At 42.1% G+C, this 16910-nt stretch overlaps 1 protein-coding gene across 7 annotated transcripts; it reads right to left on the reverse strand.

Moving 5' to 3' along the window:
• Positions 1–459: 459 nt before the first annotated feature.
• On the reverse strand, positions 460–14064 carry stk11ip (serine/threonine kinase 11 interacting protein). Of its 7 annotated transcripts, none has more exons than XM_028400080.1 (26): positions 14014–14064; positions 13523–13590; positions 13229–13431; positions 13060–13134; positions 12896–12991; positions 12695–12802; positions 12539–12610; positions 12327–12456; positions 12116–12219; positions 11945–12034; positions 11796–11837; positions 11535–11705; positions 11375–11456; positions 10790–11290; positions 10520–10716; positions 10325–10435; positions 9902–10133; positions 9071–9228; positions 8766–9000; positions 7159–7268; positions 6363–6460; positions 5603–5784; positions 3023–3107; positions 2189–2271; positions 1543–1763; positions 460–1121 (listed from the first exon to the last, which is right to left on the reverse strand). In XM_028400080.1, exons 2-26 carry the CDS (start codon positions 13587–13589, stop codon positions 981–983), a joined length of 3594 nt encoding a protein of 1197 aa, XP_028255881.1. In that variant the 5' UTR covers position 13590; positions 14014–14064; the 3' UTR covers positions 460–980. The 7 variants fall into 7 exon arrangements, with proteins under 7 accessions (XP_028255881.1, XP_028255884.1, XP_028255880.1 ...); XM_028400083.1 differs by having other exon boundaries at positions 5603–5781; positions 13881–14048; XM_028400079.1 differs by having other exon boundaries at positions 13881–14048.
• Positions 14065–16910: the final 2846 nt, after the last annotated feature.

Here is a 16910-nt window from a genome sequence, read left to right on the forward strand (position 1 = left end):
TACCTTTCACACAGCTGAGCTTAATTTTTTTTTTTTTTCGCAGTTTGGCGTCAAGTGGACAAAAAGAGTTAATCTTCTGCCTTCACCTGAGCTACACAAAGCAGAAATCTACAGTTACTTCCTGTAATATGTTGCAATTTAATAAACATTTCCCAGTTTTGTTCTGACTTACACAGTTTCCACTACAATCTGCAGCACCGTTAGCTCCAAGCAGACCTGCCAGAAAATGAGATAATTGCAGAAGTCACCTGTCTGAGAGGAGCATTTTCTTCTGAGTAATGGTGGACAAGTTTCGGCAGGTTATGTTTTGACATCTGAGTCACGGGACACAGAAAAAAGCAAAATGTGTGGTGACTAAATGTGGGTCAAAGGTCATTTTTTGTTGAAATTAAAAAAGTACACCATGTATATAAAAATAAGACAGCAATCTGCATTACAGAAGACACACACACACATATATATATAAATACATATAAATATATTTTCTTGCTGCCCCCCCCTAACTGGGGGCGATGAGACGCAGTAACCCCCACAACCTCGTGTCAAGCGTGTGATGCCACATCTCGCTGCACCTTAAGACGGCCAGACAAGGAGTGTCCAGCTGAGCAAAAGAGACCGGGGGGGGGGGGGGGGGGGGGGTGATTCCTTTTTTTCTTTTCTTTCTGTTTTTTTTTTTAGCCTCAAATCCTCCATTCTGCCCTTTCATTCCAGCTTAATGCTACAGAAGGTGCAACATGGCATCCAACAAAAGAAACAAGGCACACTTCGGATGGTATCTGCAGGAAAAATTATGCAACCAGTGCTTTTACAGGCTCAAATGAGTGCAATCACTTCCAAGTTCTTGGCTTAGAGCAACAAGCATAATGGGACCATACTGAGTGCAGAGAGAAAATAAAGACACAAACTTATCGTCAGTGTACACACACACACACACACACACACAGTCTTTAACTTCATACTCTGTGCCCTCCCCCTCGTCGTTATGCCCCTTTGTCTTGCAGACTTGTGTGCAGTTTTACTCCAAACATGGCCTCCCACTGTGCTCTGACCCAGGCCAGCAGACCCTGGAGGAGCTCGCCGCTCTCTGAGCGCACACACCACGTCTTCTCCTGTTTCACAGTCTGCAGAAAACACAACATGAGAAAGTCTGAAAATTAGCATAGCTCATTCAATCACAAGTGAGCTGAGCTCCCGGTTTGTAAAATATGATATGTGTTTTGTTATTGTAGCTTAATATTAAAATCCATTTTACACATTATTATTGTATTTCAAGTCATAATTTCTTTATTATTTCATATTTTCTTTTCATTTTTGTGTCTTTTCTTCAACAAAATCATTCCATCATCACACAAAGACAATATAACTGCATATAATTTTGCTAATATTCTAAACCTTCAGGAGGTAAATCACTGTTTTTTAGCTGCTTCATTTGCTTCCTTGTAGTATGTGTTCTAATATTACACAAAGGAAAAGTATGTCAGTGGTTTGACGCTGCACAATCTCTGCCATCTGGAACATGAATTCTTTGTGTAAGGAGCTCACCTCATCGTAAAGCTTAATGTCCATCCTGCACTGGTCGGTGGGCCACAGGAGGACGGAGCTCACACAGCTGATTGGCAGAGTCTCTAAAACAGTGACATCACCGCTGCATGGATCTGTGTTTTCGTTCACTGCTGGACTATTTTTCCTCCACTGATGGTCCTCTCTGAGCAGATAGAGGGTTTCCCGTGTTGCTAGAACAGTCAAAGGCGTCCACAGCTCCTCTGAAAGACAGGTTGCACATTAATTTAAAAATTTTGACAGATCTGATCTTGTGCCATAAAGAAGAGTCATGGTTCACTGCTTTGTGTCAACGTTTCATGTTCGAAAGCCCCATCTTCATAGCAAAAAAGTGGAAGACAGATCTCAACATGTTAAAAAGACGCTACTTGAGATTCCACATGTCATTGCACAGCTGTGTGTAGCCTGCAGCTACCTTGGCTCTCAAAGCGTCTGCTAGCACAGACGGATAGGCATCCTGCAGCAGAGGTGCATGCACATGTCACCCAGATGGGTAAAAAAACAGAATGTTTCTGTTGACTTTTTTTTTTTTCTTTCTCTTCTTTAGGACACGATTTTCAAGAATTTTAAGTGTTTATTGACTCATTTTTATGCCTAGCGCCACAGTTAGTAACTATTTAACCCCCACCTTGCAGGACAAAAGCCAGAATATAGAAGAACTGCAGCTGTCCATGCTCTACATCTGCCTGGATGTCCTCGCACACCAGCGGCCTAAAAAAAACAACAGACTTTAAAGTAAATAAACAAACATATATAAACATTACACCTTAAGTGTGGTAGCGTGTGGCTAGCAGGAAGTCACTGGATGTGGAGAATTACACAGTGACTGCGAAGCAAAGGGGATAATTAACATAATAATGGCTGACAGGACTTGTATTGCGCAAACATTGCGAGTGTGGTTAGCTTCCACAGAACACATTAAGGGGCTGCTTGGATTTGGTTTTGCTTATTGAGCCTAGGAGACAAATTTGAGGTGAGTTTCTCAACATAAAGGCAAATGTCACTCAGTGAAATTGGTATTTATTTAACTTCTTCTGGTTGGATTACACGTCTTTGCCAGGTTGTCTAAATGGTTTCACACACAGTCTGCCTGTGTAATTATTCACAGTATGTTTTACACATTTTGTAAAGCAAATAAAGGTGTAAAAAAAAAACTACTGGTGGTGATAACAAACTACAGCATGCATGCTTTAGGATTTTACACTGCAACACATGTTCCAAATTAAGATGTGGTTTACCAGCTAATTTAGTGGAGCCGTTTTACAAAATGAAGTCTAAAAAAAGCTGATTGTAATGAAGTAAAGATGTGCGAGAAATGTGCTTCATTAGAACTTCTACGGGGTGCACCGCCCAACCGCATACAAATGCGCACAACACTATTCAGACCACATCTTTCAGCGTCTAAGCAAATAAAAAGAAAAATCAAAGAAGCCTGCTGTTTGTTAGCTGGAGCGGAGCATACCAGAGGTGGTGCTGAGGAGCGAGTCTGGTGGTGGAGATGGATTTCAGCTTGCTGTCCGACTTGTGAGCCATCTCGCGTACGACTCCTGAGGAAATAAAATAAGAGAGGCATCTTTAAGTAATAATCATAAGTAATTAATGTAACAGTGCAGAATTCTTGTCTCCCTCCTCTTCTGGCTGTTGGGAGTAATCACAAATGTTGTCAACACAAAAACTGACTTTAATGGCTTTCTGGGCCTAAGAAGAGCTAACAAAGCTGCAAATTACTCTTATTTCTGTGCATTTACAAGGAAGGAAATGATGGAAACTTTCAAGGTTCCTTTTGAAACATTGCATTTGTGCAGTACTGTTGCTGGAAGCTCTGTGCAAACATGAGATCTCTGCTCATGTTCATGAGACATTTAGGACAGAGCTGAAGATCTGTGGTGTTGTTATCAGGCAAATAATATACATAGAAGAAGAAGAAGAAATCAAGCTGAGACTGAAAGCAACGTCTAGCAGCAAAATGTCACACCCAAACATTCATAGAAAGAGCTCTACACACAAAAGGCAAACCCAATCCGAGGCTGCTATTGTAACTGTAATAAGGAAGCCACAAAAGTCTCTGGTTGCAGGTGTAAGATTTCAACAGCATTGAAACGGTGGGTGAGAAAATGTTGGGAACACAATCCACTAGGTCAGTCAGGAATTATAGCGCGTCATTGAGTGTGACAGTGATACACTACAGAGAGTAAATGTGCAGCGTGGATTCTCGGTCAAGTTTGAATAGGACAGACTTCAAAAAGGATTTAAAGGGACTCTCAGAGGGAGAGGTGAAGAAAGAGGACAATGCAGGGTTAACAACAGAAGGAGGAAAGATGATGAATAAACAAGATGGGCCTTAATAATCCTGAAGGTGTGAGAGTCTCAAGGTGACACATTTTCTGCAGTTTGTTTATGAAACAAGATAACTCCTGACAAACTGCAAGCTGCAACTCACAACCCTGGACTGAAACTATTATTAATTGTTATTTATCTAGCAATTCCTTTAACTATTAACTATTTACCCTGGTGTATTCTGTCGATATTTGGGTGTGAAATTGTTGTGGGTTTTGTCCTGTAGTTTGTCAAACAGAGTATGAAGGTAAAAATCTTGCCCCTATTCTTTGTCGTGTGTCAGATATAAAAACATAAATGTCTGTTTTAGATTTAACAGAATGAACGCACAATGGCTTATTTGGACTTCTGTTGCCTGTGAGTCTGAAGATAAGCAGTGAGTGTCAAGACTATATGAAAGATTAAATAATGTGAGGTGCCATCCAAAAAACTGAAAGGCGGAGAGTGCTGAGAACCAAGTCTGCAACAACTGCTCAGTGTCAATAATGCAGTTTCCTCTTCTTTCTTGGCTGATATTTCACATGTAATCAAACACCACATCTTCCAGAAGCCTGGTGCCATCTCTTTAATAAAGCTGTATCAGCCTCTCTTGAAGAAAGAAGCACCAAGCTCCGAGCTGTCCCTGCTATAACCACATCCTCTCTCTGTCTCCCAGCCAGCAAGTCCATCGTCATTCCAGCTGTGGTTTTAAACTTTGTCCACATGATAGAAGCCAGCTTGGACGACAGACAGAGTTTGTTATAGTTAAGCTTTTCCGTGCTTCTTCTTGACAAAATATTACAACAGCTGCTTTTGGGGTTAATTTGGCACTGGCAACACAGAGTTTGGCATCTTCAGGATAGAAAGAAATACAAACATACGTGTAAGTATCTCGCGCAACACTAAACATCAGGTTTCATTCATCCTTTAAGGACACACCTGGAGGAACAAAAACCCCAATATTTATGTTTTTCACTTTGTCGGCTCTGTTTTGGAGACACGCTGTGGTTTTGCTGAAAGCAATCTGGAATCATTTTCAGCCACAAAGAATATAGCGCAGTAAATGAGCTGTTTATGGATTTAGACAGAAAGAAAAAGCTCTCAGTGGACAGAAAGGAACTCATGTTGTAGGGAAACAAGGAAAAGATGTCACTCAGATATGACAAATTTAATTAAGCTAGAAGTATGTACAAAAAAAAAGCATGCTTTAAGTTGCTTGCTTGGATTAAAAGATAGATACCACTTGCGATACATTTGATTTGATGTTCTGCTTCCGTGCTGAGTATCAAAATATACAAATATGAATCCTCAACAAAGTTTTTCATACAGAGCAAGCTTTGTTTTCTTTAAAGCAGGTAACTGTCAAATTACTTTTTCCATATTTTTCCAGACATTCCAAGCCCGAGCAGGAGCCCCCTGTCTAATAAAAGGTTTTCCCCTCAGTCTCTGGTTCTCCCTCTGCAGACGAGTTGGTCTGGGCAGGATGTGCTTGGTCTGTGTGAGCCTAACACTGAGGGGGACGGGACAGAAATTTGTAGCGCACATATGGTATAGTATTAGTTTGTAAGGGGAGAAGGCTGCTTCTCAGCTTTGGAACATGTTGTTCATGTTGTTCATGTTGGACAAGTTTGTGTGATCAGTATCAGTGTGTCTTACATCAAAGTTAGTTTCTTACAAAAAACAAAAGATTACAAAATTATGGAAAAAACAACAACACAATTTTTACCTGTCAGGAGGCCAAAGAAGCGTTTGCAGCGCACATTGTCCCTGACGAGCAGGGTGTAGGCCACGCCCCCATCCCCGAACTCCATGTGGATGCTCTGTGAGCCCAGCCCCACCTCCAGGTAGCTGAGTTCCATGATTGGGTAGCTGTCCTTCTTCTGCAGCCAATCAGTGAGCTGGCCACTGCTGGGAGGAAACAATGTGAGGCATCAGAAAATGTGTTGGATTAAATGGTTTACTTGAAGGTGTGACTGCCAGAACAACACTTTAAAACATGTTTGTCAAAGTTTACAAATCAAGGCGAGCGCTTATGTAATATGTTATTTTTCAGGGATTAAGACAGAGGTGTGGGTCATAGCACTGTGCAAAGAGCAGGAGAAGTGGTCTGTATCAGGACAGAGGCTTGTGTCTGATCCTGTTTTAATGGGTGAAGAACATTTTTGTTCATTTGTGTGACAGAGGAGGGAAAAAAGAGTGAGCAGAAGGAGACACTTTAAGGTCAACGTGTTTTCAAGATGTGACCCAGAAACCTGGGCAGGTTATGCAATAATATCCACATTCTAAACGGATAGTGTCGAGATTTGCAGCCACAACAAAGGCCATAACTGTTACCTACAATGTGGAGCCCTCTTTTATATATTTAAATTTGATCTATTTTTTACTGTCTGGGCTCATTTTTACAGCGTGAAACAGCATGATCAAGGGTAGAGGTGCAGAAAAAAAGCAAAAAAATGTCAAAATGTGTGAAAAAAAGATCTACTTACTGCACATCTGATGTCATTTCCAGGAAATAGATGTGCTTGTCTGACACAACCAACAGTGAGGGAACCTCTCCTGGCTCCCCAAATTTGACAGCTGACATCTGAAAGACAGAAAAACATTGTTTTCCTCAAATATATGTGCTAATACTGTCACTGTAATAGTGACACAACCACTGATGTAGTTCTTGTTAAGGTTCACAAACAGCCTGTGAGCTTCATTTCTAAAATAGCAGCCAAAGTGAAAGGAGAAGTGAAGAATCGAGCAGCCCCTGTCACTGGGTAAATAAGCACAACCAAGATGAATGGCTTGAGACCCTGTTTCCAGCTGTGGTATGCTCAGTCGGTTCCACTCTTTCGTCTTCGTCCAGGTGTCTTGTGGAGAAAAGCAACAGCCTGCTGACTTAAAGAGCTTCCAGGATGCTTTTAAAGATGTCTCAGAGGCAACAGTGGGAGTGCAAACTAGTCAAGGAGTAAAAGAGGGATCGAATAGGGTCCTGGGAGGTTTACTGACAATGCTCTTGGCCGACTGAGATGAAACCGCAGATGAAGTGTAGCGGCTCTTAAAGTTGTCACCACCCATTATGCTGGAGTCTTTGGGACCATCGGGGAGATATGTCAGTAGTTTTTTTTTTAAAAACCGCAATCAGAAAACAAACAAAATAAAAACACTGTGCCGCTAGATCTGAGTGCTCGGTTACAAGCTGAGTCTGGAAATAATACAGTTTCATGCCTCCAGTAAAGATTTAAAGACCCTGAAAGCAGATTTCTCAACCCCATCCTTTCACAGATTGATAGAAACCTTGAGAAAAGAGTGAAGCTCCTCATCTTCCTCAAAGACCTCTACATCTAGGAAGAGCTTCAGCCGATGGTCCACCACCTCGTAGTCCTCACACAGAAGGTCCAAATCATCTGCAATTACACCAACAATTGTTCAGCATCACAAAATGCATACAAGCTTTACATTTTCTCTCAAATCATATCAAGCAAGCTGTAGTTTCCTGGCAGTGGAGCGAAACGTACATATTTCTCGGTTTTATGAAACTATAGCCAGGTTTTACTGCAGCAGACGTTAGCCAACAGCCCTCACACAGAAAGGCATTTAAGAGCAATAAATCCACAGAGTAGAAGCAATAGCAGTTATTTGAATGTTGATGAATGGTTACAGCTAATCAAAAATGACAAGGCATTGACGTACGAAGGCCAAAACAAACCCACAACCTTTGATTTGAAGAGATCAGATTAAACAGACCGCTGAACTTTCAGAAAATACCACAAAGGTGAAAGGTGCACACACACAGGATGACGGTGTCTTAGGAGACAAAGGGCTTCTTCAGACCCTGACAATGGGCGCACTGTGTCACCAAAAAGCAGATGAGTCTGAGCTGCCTTCCTGAGCTCTATGTGGCTTCAAAGCAGATTACATGGTTCTGTCTCTACAGCGCTACATACAGCAACAAAAAAAGGCAGAAAGCTGTTATTACGACTCGGCCCTCCCTCTCTCAGGCTTTCATTCCTCTCCCATCACTTCCAGTAATCACTCCAATCTGTCTTGTTGCACATGTGGTTCATCTAAAAACAGCAGACAGATGTAGGGGTAAATCTGTCACATAGATACAGAGCGTCCTGAAAAGGGACCCAAATACTTCCCATCCCTACTCACTTTCAATTAGACGTCAGATCTATAGTAGCAGCAGTAAAGCTGATGTAAACAGTTTAATCCACACACCACAACTGATGTGTTTTACAATGACTATATAAACTGTAGAATATGAATTCAAAGTAATAAAAACCCACTTATATTTTACTGTTCTTTGGGCTTCTCTCCAGTTAACACTCCTGCCAATATCACAATGTTGTTTTGAATGTAAAACAAAAAATAGCTGACATGATTTGCCTGTTAATCAAATCCATTAACTGTTCCAGAGTTTTGACATTTTATACACTCACCCACTGGTTTCCAACTGATTGGGTGTAGCCGAAACGTGGAGCGAGGGCCACAATGTGACAACATCGACAAAGAGAAATTAATGTGATGTAATGATTTTTGAGTATTGTGCTTTTATTTTCAGTGCACAATTTCCTGCTTCCTCTGCAGCTGTAGTATTTAATTATTTAATTCTATTAGGCTGATATCAATAATCAGGATGTTATTAATATGAAATTTTGAATGTTTAAAAAAAGGGTTCCAATCCACTGACTGGATAGATGAAAATAAACTGTATGTGTCCGGGACTTTTTGACCTTTCAGTTTGATCCAAACCACAATTACATACGAGAAATCTCTTGTGCACCACACAGACCAAACTTTGATCTGAAAAGAAGTGATCTTCAGAACAGAACAGAAACCATGTCTGGGAAAGAAGTACAGAGCTACTTGAGATTCAAGACAGGAGGTCCAAACCTCACCATCTGGGGTGGATCGGCCTGTAGGCTCGGCTTGGATTTGGGGTGGTGTAGCTCCACTGGCAGTGTAGTGATAGCTCCCTGTGAGCTCCTCTTTACTCTGGCACTCTGTGCTGTAGAAGCTGCTGGAGTCACCAGGACAGTCACTGATGAAGGAGCTGCCCTGCGCGGTGACAAACATGGGGTCTTGGGTAGTGGTTGCATTTTCCAGTATGGGACTGCTGCGATTACTATCAGCCTGTTGTGTTACAGAGAAAACATGAAAGTCTGTTTCAACATTTTTATACCAGGATACAGATGTATCTGACCTTATTGATACTCCGGGTGCTCTGGGTTATATCCAGGTGATCGTCTTCACTGTCAGGCCTTGATGAGTGATGGATAGGTGTACTGCTGTAGGGGGCTGCTTGGCTGACCACCTGAACCACATGGTCACTACCACATTCTGGACAAATGTGAATTTTTCCTGAAAAAAAAACAAACAAACTATGAACTAAAAAGCTGTGACATGACTTAGACTGCTTGGCAATATACATTCTTTTCATATGAAGAGTACCTGGAGTGCATGGATTTTTGTAACCCACATGCAAACAAAAAGTCTTAAGTTCAGACACGTGTGATTTAAAAGGTGTTTGCTGCCAACAAAGCAGCGTGGTTCCAAAACATCTGTCTGACAAGGCCTGTGCACAGCCCAAAGCATGTCTGAGCAGGTCTAATGTCAGGTTTGGCTGCATGGCTGGGAGGTGGCTGCTGGAGCAGAGACTATTATCTGTCTTCTGCTGATTACAGAGATGGGAACACAGTGGAGAGATAACTCCTGGGACACTTTGTTTTGAAAAAGTGAGCAAACAAGCAATAGGAGTGCGATAGCGGAGGTGGAATCATGCAGGTGCTCTGACGTCTGGTGAAGTTCCTGATGTGAGTGTGTGACCTTGCAGTTTTTTTCCACAAAGGCAGATTAAACTGATCATTCATTTGATGTAAGTGACTCAGTTTGACTGATGAATAAATCAGAGGTGTGTGTGCTTCTCAGATTTAGATGTATTTTAAAGCCTATGAGCTGTGCTTAAAGTTAAGCTGGAACCTTCAAGTAGATTAATAGCATTAGCCTCTCCCTGATTCCTTTTCTTCACTCTCACCGTTGCTATCATCATCCCACTGTGCCTCTGTTGGCTCCTCTCTGTCCCGCTCGCCCACACCTTTCAGTAGCACCGCACCCCTTTTCCTCCTCACCGGTCGGCCAGCTTCCTCCTCACCTGGGCCGAACTCTGACCTACAGCGAAGGCACTGCAAACGAACACAGCCGGGGCCCAGCTCAGAGTCACGGTGCTGGTTATCCTCCACCACGTGCAGCAGGATCTCGGTCAAGGCCTAGTCAGCAAAAAGTGATGATTTTACATTTCAAATGTTGATATCTGGCACATATTTTGGATGGAAAATCATAATAAACATGGAACAGATTGTACTGCTGGAGGCTGATGAAAACTAAATGCTGTGAGCATGGCCAGACTCGTCCAAGACATCAGTGGGTGGGTGTTGCATGCAAGCTTATGTCAACTAACCTGCAGTGCCTGTTGTGGCTCATCATCCAGCAGGACATAGCATCTCCTTCTTTTTGCCTCGCTGATGTAGTCGAATTGGAGCTCCACAGCTGGAAACATCTTTTCTTGATCCTAACAGTCAATCAGTCGCTCATCACAAATTTCAAACCACTGTATTTTTGAATCTTTCTTCACCTTTTTGTTTATTCCTCTTACCCCTCGAGTCCAGGCAGCCTCTGTGGTCTCCACCTGGGACAGGCTGTCCAGCTCCAGGCGGCGTCTCTCTTGGCCGCACTGCACGTCCACCTCCAGCAATAGGCCTTGTTTGATGCGCAAGAACACCTCCCTTCTCCTCTTCCCCTCATTCTCTTTGTCAGAACAGACACCAACCAGCAGGGGGTGACACAGGTCCACTAACAAGAACAAAAAAAAAGGTTTTATTTATCTCCAGGGATACAGGTGGAGCAGGGTTTTACATCACACTACCTCCTAGGTCCTCTTCTTCTTCATGATTGGTATCTGCGCTCACTATTCTGCCAGAGCTTTGAGATTCTGGGCTTGGCTGAGGTGTGCTCACCACTCCATGGCTCACCACTAGGCCATCCACCACACTGTCCTCAAGTGTAGACTCAGTGAAGTGAGTGCTATGACTGGGCCACTGTAAGGTGGACTCGGTTTCAAGGTCTACATCTAGATTGTTGGACGTCTCCAGCTTGGGTTCTGAGGAGAGAAGCGGTGGTGGGAGGACCTCAGGGACTTTCAGAGGAGGAGACGCCTGTCGCCCAAAATCAGTTGACAGGCATGGGGGGGTGTTGTTGAGGCCGTTGGCAAATGACTGAGAGATTGGCTGGTTTGTACTGACAATGGCAGGGATAGCAGAGGTTGACCCTCCTTCTAGATGGTGCTGGTATCTTAGCCAATCTTCACCAAGCTGCTCCCTGAAGCTGGACATGCGCTCAATCTCCTGCTTGTGAGGTAGGACAATATCTGGTGTAGAATAAGCTTAATTTTAGTAATTATAAAAGGAAAACATTTGGAGTGATATTACCATGTCATGCTGTGATAACAAACCCTGTGTGGAGGACTGGGGTCTAGGCCCATAGTCTGTATCGCTGGGTTCGGAAATGCTGGCCCTTCGCACTTTTACCTTACTCTGAAACACAACATAAAAACACAATTTTGTCTGCCGCTTGTGCAATTGCATGATACATCAGAGAGAAGTCACTCTTACTCTAGATTTCTTCTTGCGAAAGTGTGAGACCACCACTTCTCCAACAGACATGCTGTCACTTAGCTCCCCGGCTCCACTGGACACTTCCTGGCTACCCCATTCTGTTGGCGGCATAGCAACGGAAGGCAAAGTCTGTACCTGGACGATCAGCTGACCTGGTTTTGGCAGAACCTGCAGAAAACAATGTATTGTGTAAAAGTTTGTTTGAAAAAAATGTCTGCTTTAACTTCCAAAATAGATGATCCCGATTAAGACACTTACCGATATCTCAAATGAGGACAGGAGGATACCATCAAGTCTGAGCTGAAAAAACAGAAAATAAACAGCTTTTTAGTGCTGTTTTGGTATTTTTCGATGATCAGCATCTAACAAATTGAAAATAAAGTCTATCTATTTGCAGTTTTTCTTACTCTGTGGCTAGCAGCCTTAGGAGAGAGATGTCGAACAGTGCAGGTGCGGTGAGTCTTCTGGAAATACAGTGGGTTTCCTTCCAGATTCAGCTACAAGAAGACATAACATAACATACCATCACATGTCCATTTAATCTGACCATATCTGAGATCAAATGTGTGTAACCATACTGTGTTGAGGCAGTGCAGCAAGGAGAGAGGAGCCAGCTGGGAGTGCTCCAGCAGGAGGTTGTAGGCCAGGTCTAAGTGCTGGAGCGAAGACAACTGCTCCACACCTTAAATCCAGACATGAGATCAGTCAGTTAAGAACAAATCTCCAGCTTAAAAACTTAGTTTGATTCATGTGCTATTCTCTTTAACAAACCAAACCGACATGCCTTACCGTTGATTGTTTCCAGTTCATTGTTCCTGAGGATAAGTGTGAGAAGCTTGGCCCTGGCACTCGGACCCAGCAATGGCGCCCTCTGCAGGCAGTTGTAGCCCAGGTTCAAATGCTCCAGCTCACTCAAGGGCTAAGTGGAAGCAATGCAATAAGAAACATATTTAAAAAGTACATTTCGATCTGAATGAAGTACATTGCAGTACCGAACCTACCTTTAGAAATTCAGCACACTCCTGAATCTTGTTATGGCTTAGATCCAAAGATTTCAGGACATTCAGTAAACTCTGTCAAAAAGAGCAGAAGAGCACAAATACAGATCAAGACTGTGATTAAGATATTAATGATACATTTGTGTAAATGTGCCTTACTAGTGACTGGTCAAGGCAGGCTATGGAGTTGTAGCTGAAGTTCAGAGTGTGAAGTTCTAGCCAAGGCAGTGCAGAACTCAGGTCGCCTCCACACAGAGAAAGGAGCTCCTAAACAACAAACCAGAAAGACAAAGAAATCACTATCCACACATACCATTCATGCATTCTCTGACACCTTCTGATATATTAGATTGAGAGTACCTCCAGGGAGTTGAGGCTTTTTGAGCAGGTAAAAACTTCCAGTTGTGAGTAAATTCCTCTCAGTCCCTCCAAACAGTGTGGAGGAATTCTCTTTAGCTAGTGACATGTAAAGATATAGTGTGAGCTGGGATATGGAAATGAATGTAGAAAATGTTCATGTTTACCTCCAAACACTTGAGGGACTTGAAAGGAAAGATTTTCACCACAGACTGGAGTCTCGCCTCTGGCGGGTTGATGAGCTGCGATTAAAATCCACAATAGATAAGAAATTAGAGCAAAGCAATAATAAATGCCTCTACTTTGAGGTCAAAATCTGACCACCGTGAAGCCCACCTTGAGGGAAATGGTCTTCTGTAACATGTCAAACAGAAACTGCAGCTGTAACAGAGAAGCAGTGTCGGCAGGGTGGGAGGGCAGAGCGAGGAAGCCATGCTGCTGGCTTCTAGAAAGAAGGTACTGCTCAAACAGCCTGGTGAGCTGCTGCAAGCTGGCAGCTGGCAGGGTCAGTGTGCTGCTGCCATCCAGCACAACGTCACCTGTAGAGTAACAGACAGACACCAAAATAAAATATAATTATGTCTTCACTGCAACAATAAGCTTAATGCCTTGGGTAGTGCACTAACATACCATTGTTTCGGAGGAGTGTGGCAAGGCTGTGTACAAGAGGGGACTGGCCAGTGTGAGATACAGCCATCCTGAAACATGTCAAGCAAGGAATAATGTCAAGAAAATCCACAGGAATACTAAACAGCAGTACCATAGAACAACAAAGTTAAGGTACTACCAATTAACACATTTTTGTTGTTTATTTTAATACAGTAAATAAAAATGACAAAATAGTTCTAACACGTCTGTTCTTGTAACTGTTATTTCTGTCAGTCCCTTCATACAGCTAGCTAACATTAGCATCCAAAAACCCCTAACGTTATTTCGGCTAGTGTAAACTAGCCCAATCATTTCCTGTTAGCTTAGCTAAACGACGCACCTCTTTGGTGACAGTCAAACAAACTGACAGCTAACATCAAGGTCTTACTCCGACAGTTCAGCGCTAAAGCATGTTAGTTACAGGGCATTAAGTAAAGCGACGTTTTGGTGAGCAATTGTTGGTTTCGTCGTACAGGGCACAGTGATGTTGACATTTTTCGTCACATGACCAGGAAGTGCCTGGAGTCGCTACGGTGGCCCTGATATGGCAAAAAGTAGAAATCCACACTTATTTTTCCTTTACCTTCTTGGAAAATATGGAAAATAATAAATAAACGATATAATTATTCAGATTCTTACATTCTTTATTTATAGCCGATAATTTAAACGTATATATACGTAAAAATACGTACGTATAAATAAAGAATGTAAGAATCTGAATAATTATATCGTTTATTTATTATTTTCGCAAGCAATCAATAGCATTTCATAGTGCAAGATTTATACCATAAACACTAATACATAATGTAAACGTTTGGATCGGCTGAGGAACTGAGGAAATCTGTGCAGCTGCGTGTGCCCACTAGGTGGCGTGCTCAAGCAAGGAGCTCATTTGAAGGCAAGGAATAATGCACCATGCGTTAGTAGCTGTATACATCTGATTTTACCATATTTCTATTTGAAAGAATATAAAAACGCTTCATCCAGTAGAAATTTTACACTTTACAGCTTTAAACCCTCATTTATCCCCTACACGGACTTTGAGGTTTTAATAAATGCCAGCTGCTAAATTTACCAACCTCAGCCTTGCATCACATCTGCCTGTTGGCCTTTTGGCAGATGTTATTCTGACCATATCCGAGTCACAGCACCAATAAAAAGAACCAACCCAGCCAGGGAGCAGGGAGATTAAACCTGAGTCTGATTTCAATTACATAGTGCACACATAGACAGCTGTTTTGAAAAATAGCCGCAAGCCCGCAACAAAACCTTGATTTGGTGTTGTGATCATTATGGAGACACAGATATAACAATAAGGCTGTGATAACGTCAGCATATCAAGAGCTTTAACTACTATGCATTAACCCAACAAATTAAAGAGAGCAGTTTTCAGCAGGGGCTTTTGTTGGAGAACACTTAACTCTGTGGCTCTATAACAGATACTTCATGACGATTTGCATGGGCAAATAAAGCGAAAACTTTCCTAATTTGCACATGCATCACTTGTTGCTAGGCAGCAAACAAACACAGTCACACTTGGACACAAAAAAAACACACACACACATAAAGCATTTTTTCCATTTGGGACTTGTGAAGCGAACATTTCCATGTAAGGATTTATGTACTGCAATTTGGTAAACATTTCCATTCAGCGAGATGCTGCTTGTTAAAAAGGGACTAACATGCACAGTTGGTTAACTGGGCCTGCATGAAAACTAGTCTTGACAGCTAAATGAAGTCAGAATCCAGCTGTGTATCTGCTGTATCAGATGATATATTACTTTTCCAGCTCATCAGCAGTCAAAGCAAAGAGGAGTCTTAATTAAAGTGAAGCCAAACACTAAACAGTGCACTCATTCATTGTCAGAGTGTGAAGAAATGAACATGAGATTGCCTGTTGCAGTTGATAAGAGCCAAAATAAGGCTATATTGTTGTAATTATCAGTAAAAATAAACACATTTTTTGCATTATAAAGTATTCATTAGGGGATAAAATCCATGTTTTTAAAGTTTTAGGGGACATGCTGTACTGTAATTAAGTAGGTGACCTCTTATACACACAAAACACTCTGTGTACACATACTGGGGCACGTATACTGTATGTATCCTCAGAACATCACTGATTCCATACCTTTCTCTATCAATGTGGAGTTTATCCAGAGTTTGTGTTTGCTTAACAATTCCATGGGGAGGAATTTAAGTAACTGACCTTGCTGGGGATTACTTTGCACACATGGGCAGATACTGCGGCCTGTTAGGCCTATTAGCCGGTGACCATCCCAGACACAAATCCTCGCCCCCGGGCTCATATTTATAAAATGCCAGGCCTTCTCTCCCGCTGCTTTTCCATCCATGGTTTCATAAAATGACATATGAGGTTCTATGTGCAAACAGCCCTCTGGGCATCCTCCTGACTCACACCCCTGAGATACAGGACAGCTTCAAATGTGCCCTTTCTCCCTCTCTACGCCTCCAAGGTGAGCTAGGGATGCCGTTCGTGAATGGGGCCAAATAGTATTAAATCAGGGGGCACCCACAAAACAAAATAATCTGCATTTATATCTGCGGGAGTAAGGTTACACAGGCCACGTCTATTTCTGGGCCCTTGGATAAACACCTATTAGTCTACTGCACTGGACGGGGTTAATAGAAGCTTGTTTGGTGGACACCTCAAGGTTTGGCCTCACCGATCGATAGGAAACATTGCTGTATAGGTGCACAGAAGCATTACTGTACACAGGTATATAAGTCAGTAGCAGCTGGCAACTTTTAATTGAGTGTCAATGGACATGTCAGCCACTACGGGGGAGGTCTTTCCATGTAAGGAGGGCCCTGCACATAGTCCTTTTGTTTGTTTGTTTGTTTATTTATGCATTCTCGGGAGCAGGGGCAGACGGTGCTGATTGAAACAAACAGGCTACAGTATGTATAGTGATGCAGCGAAGGAGCTGCGCTGCACTGCAAGTTCTCTTTTTATAACAATTTTATGAATCAGAACACAGTTTTGCAATACCAAGGTCAGGAGTAGGGCAATATTTTATAAAACTCCAAAATAAACTATAAAGTTTAAGCAGATAATTTATGTAAATGTCCATTTAATAGCAAAGCAGGTCCATGTTTTTTTAAATTAATTTAATACATTTTAAGGAATATTTTTCCTGAAAATTTGGCATTTGTGCACAAAACACATTATTATTTTATTTCATAATAGAGAATTACTTAAATTCTTTAATTTATGGCACTGTTATATCCTCTCCTCTATTATTTTCTTTTTTATATCACCAATTTAGATCATTACATTATTTTTATTTCTCTAATTAACACCATTTGTGGCCCCGAGAGCAAACCTGGGAATTTGTAGGACCCAGCA

The sequence above is a fragment of the Parambassis ranga genome, chromosome 2, assembly GCF_900634625.1.
Source record: "Parambassis ranga chromosome 2, fParRan2.1, whole genome shotgun sequence".
NCBI lineage: Eukaryota > Metazoa > Chordata > Actinopteri > Ambassidae > Parambassis > Parambassis ranga.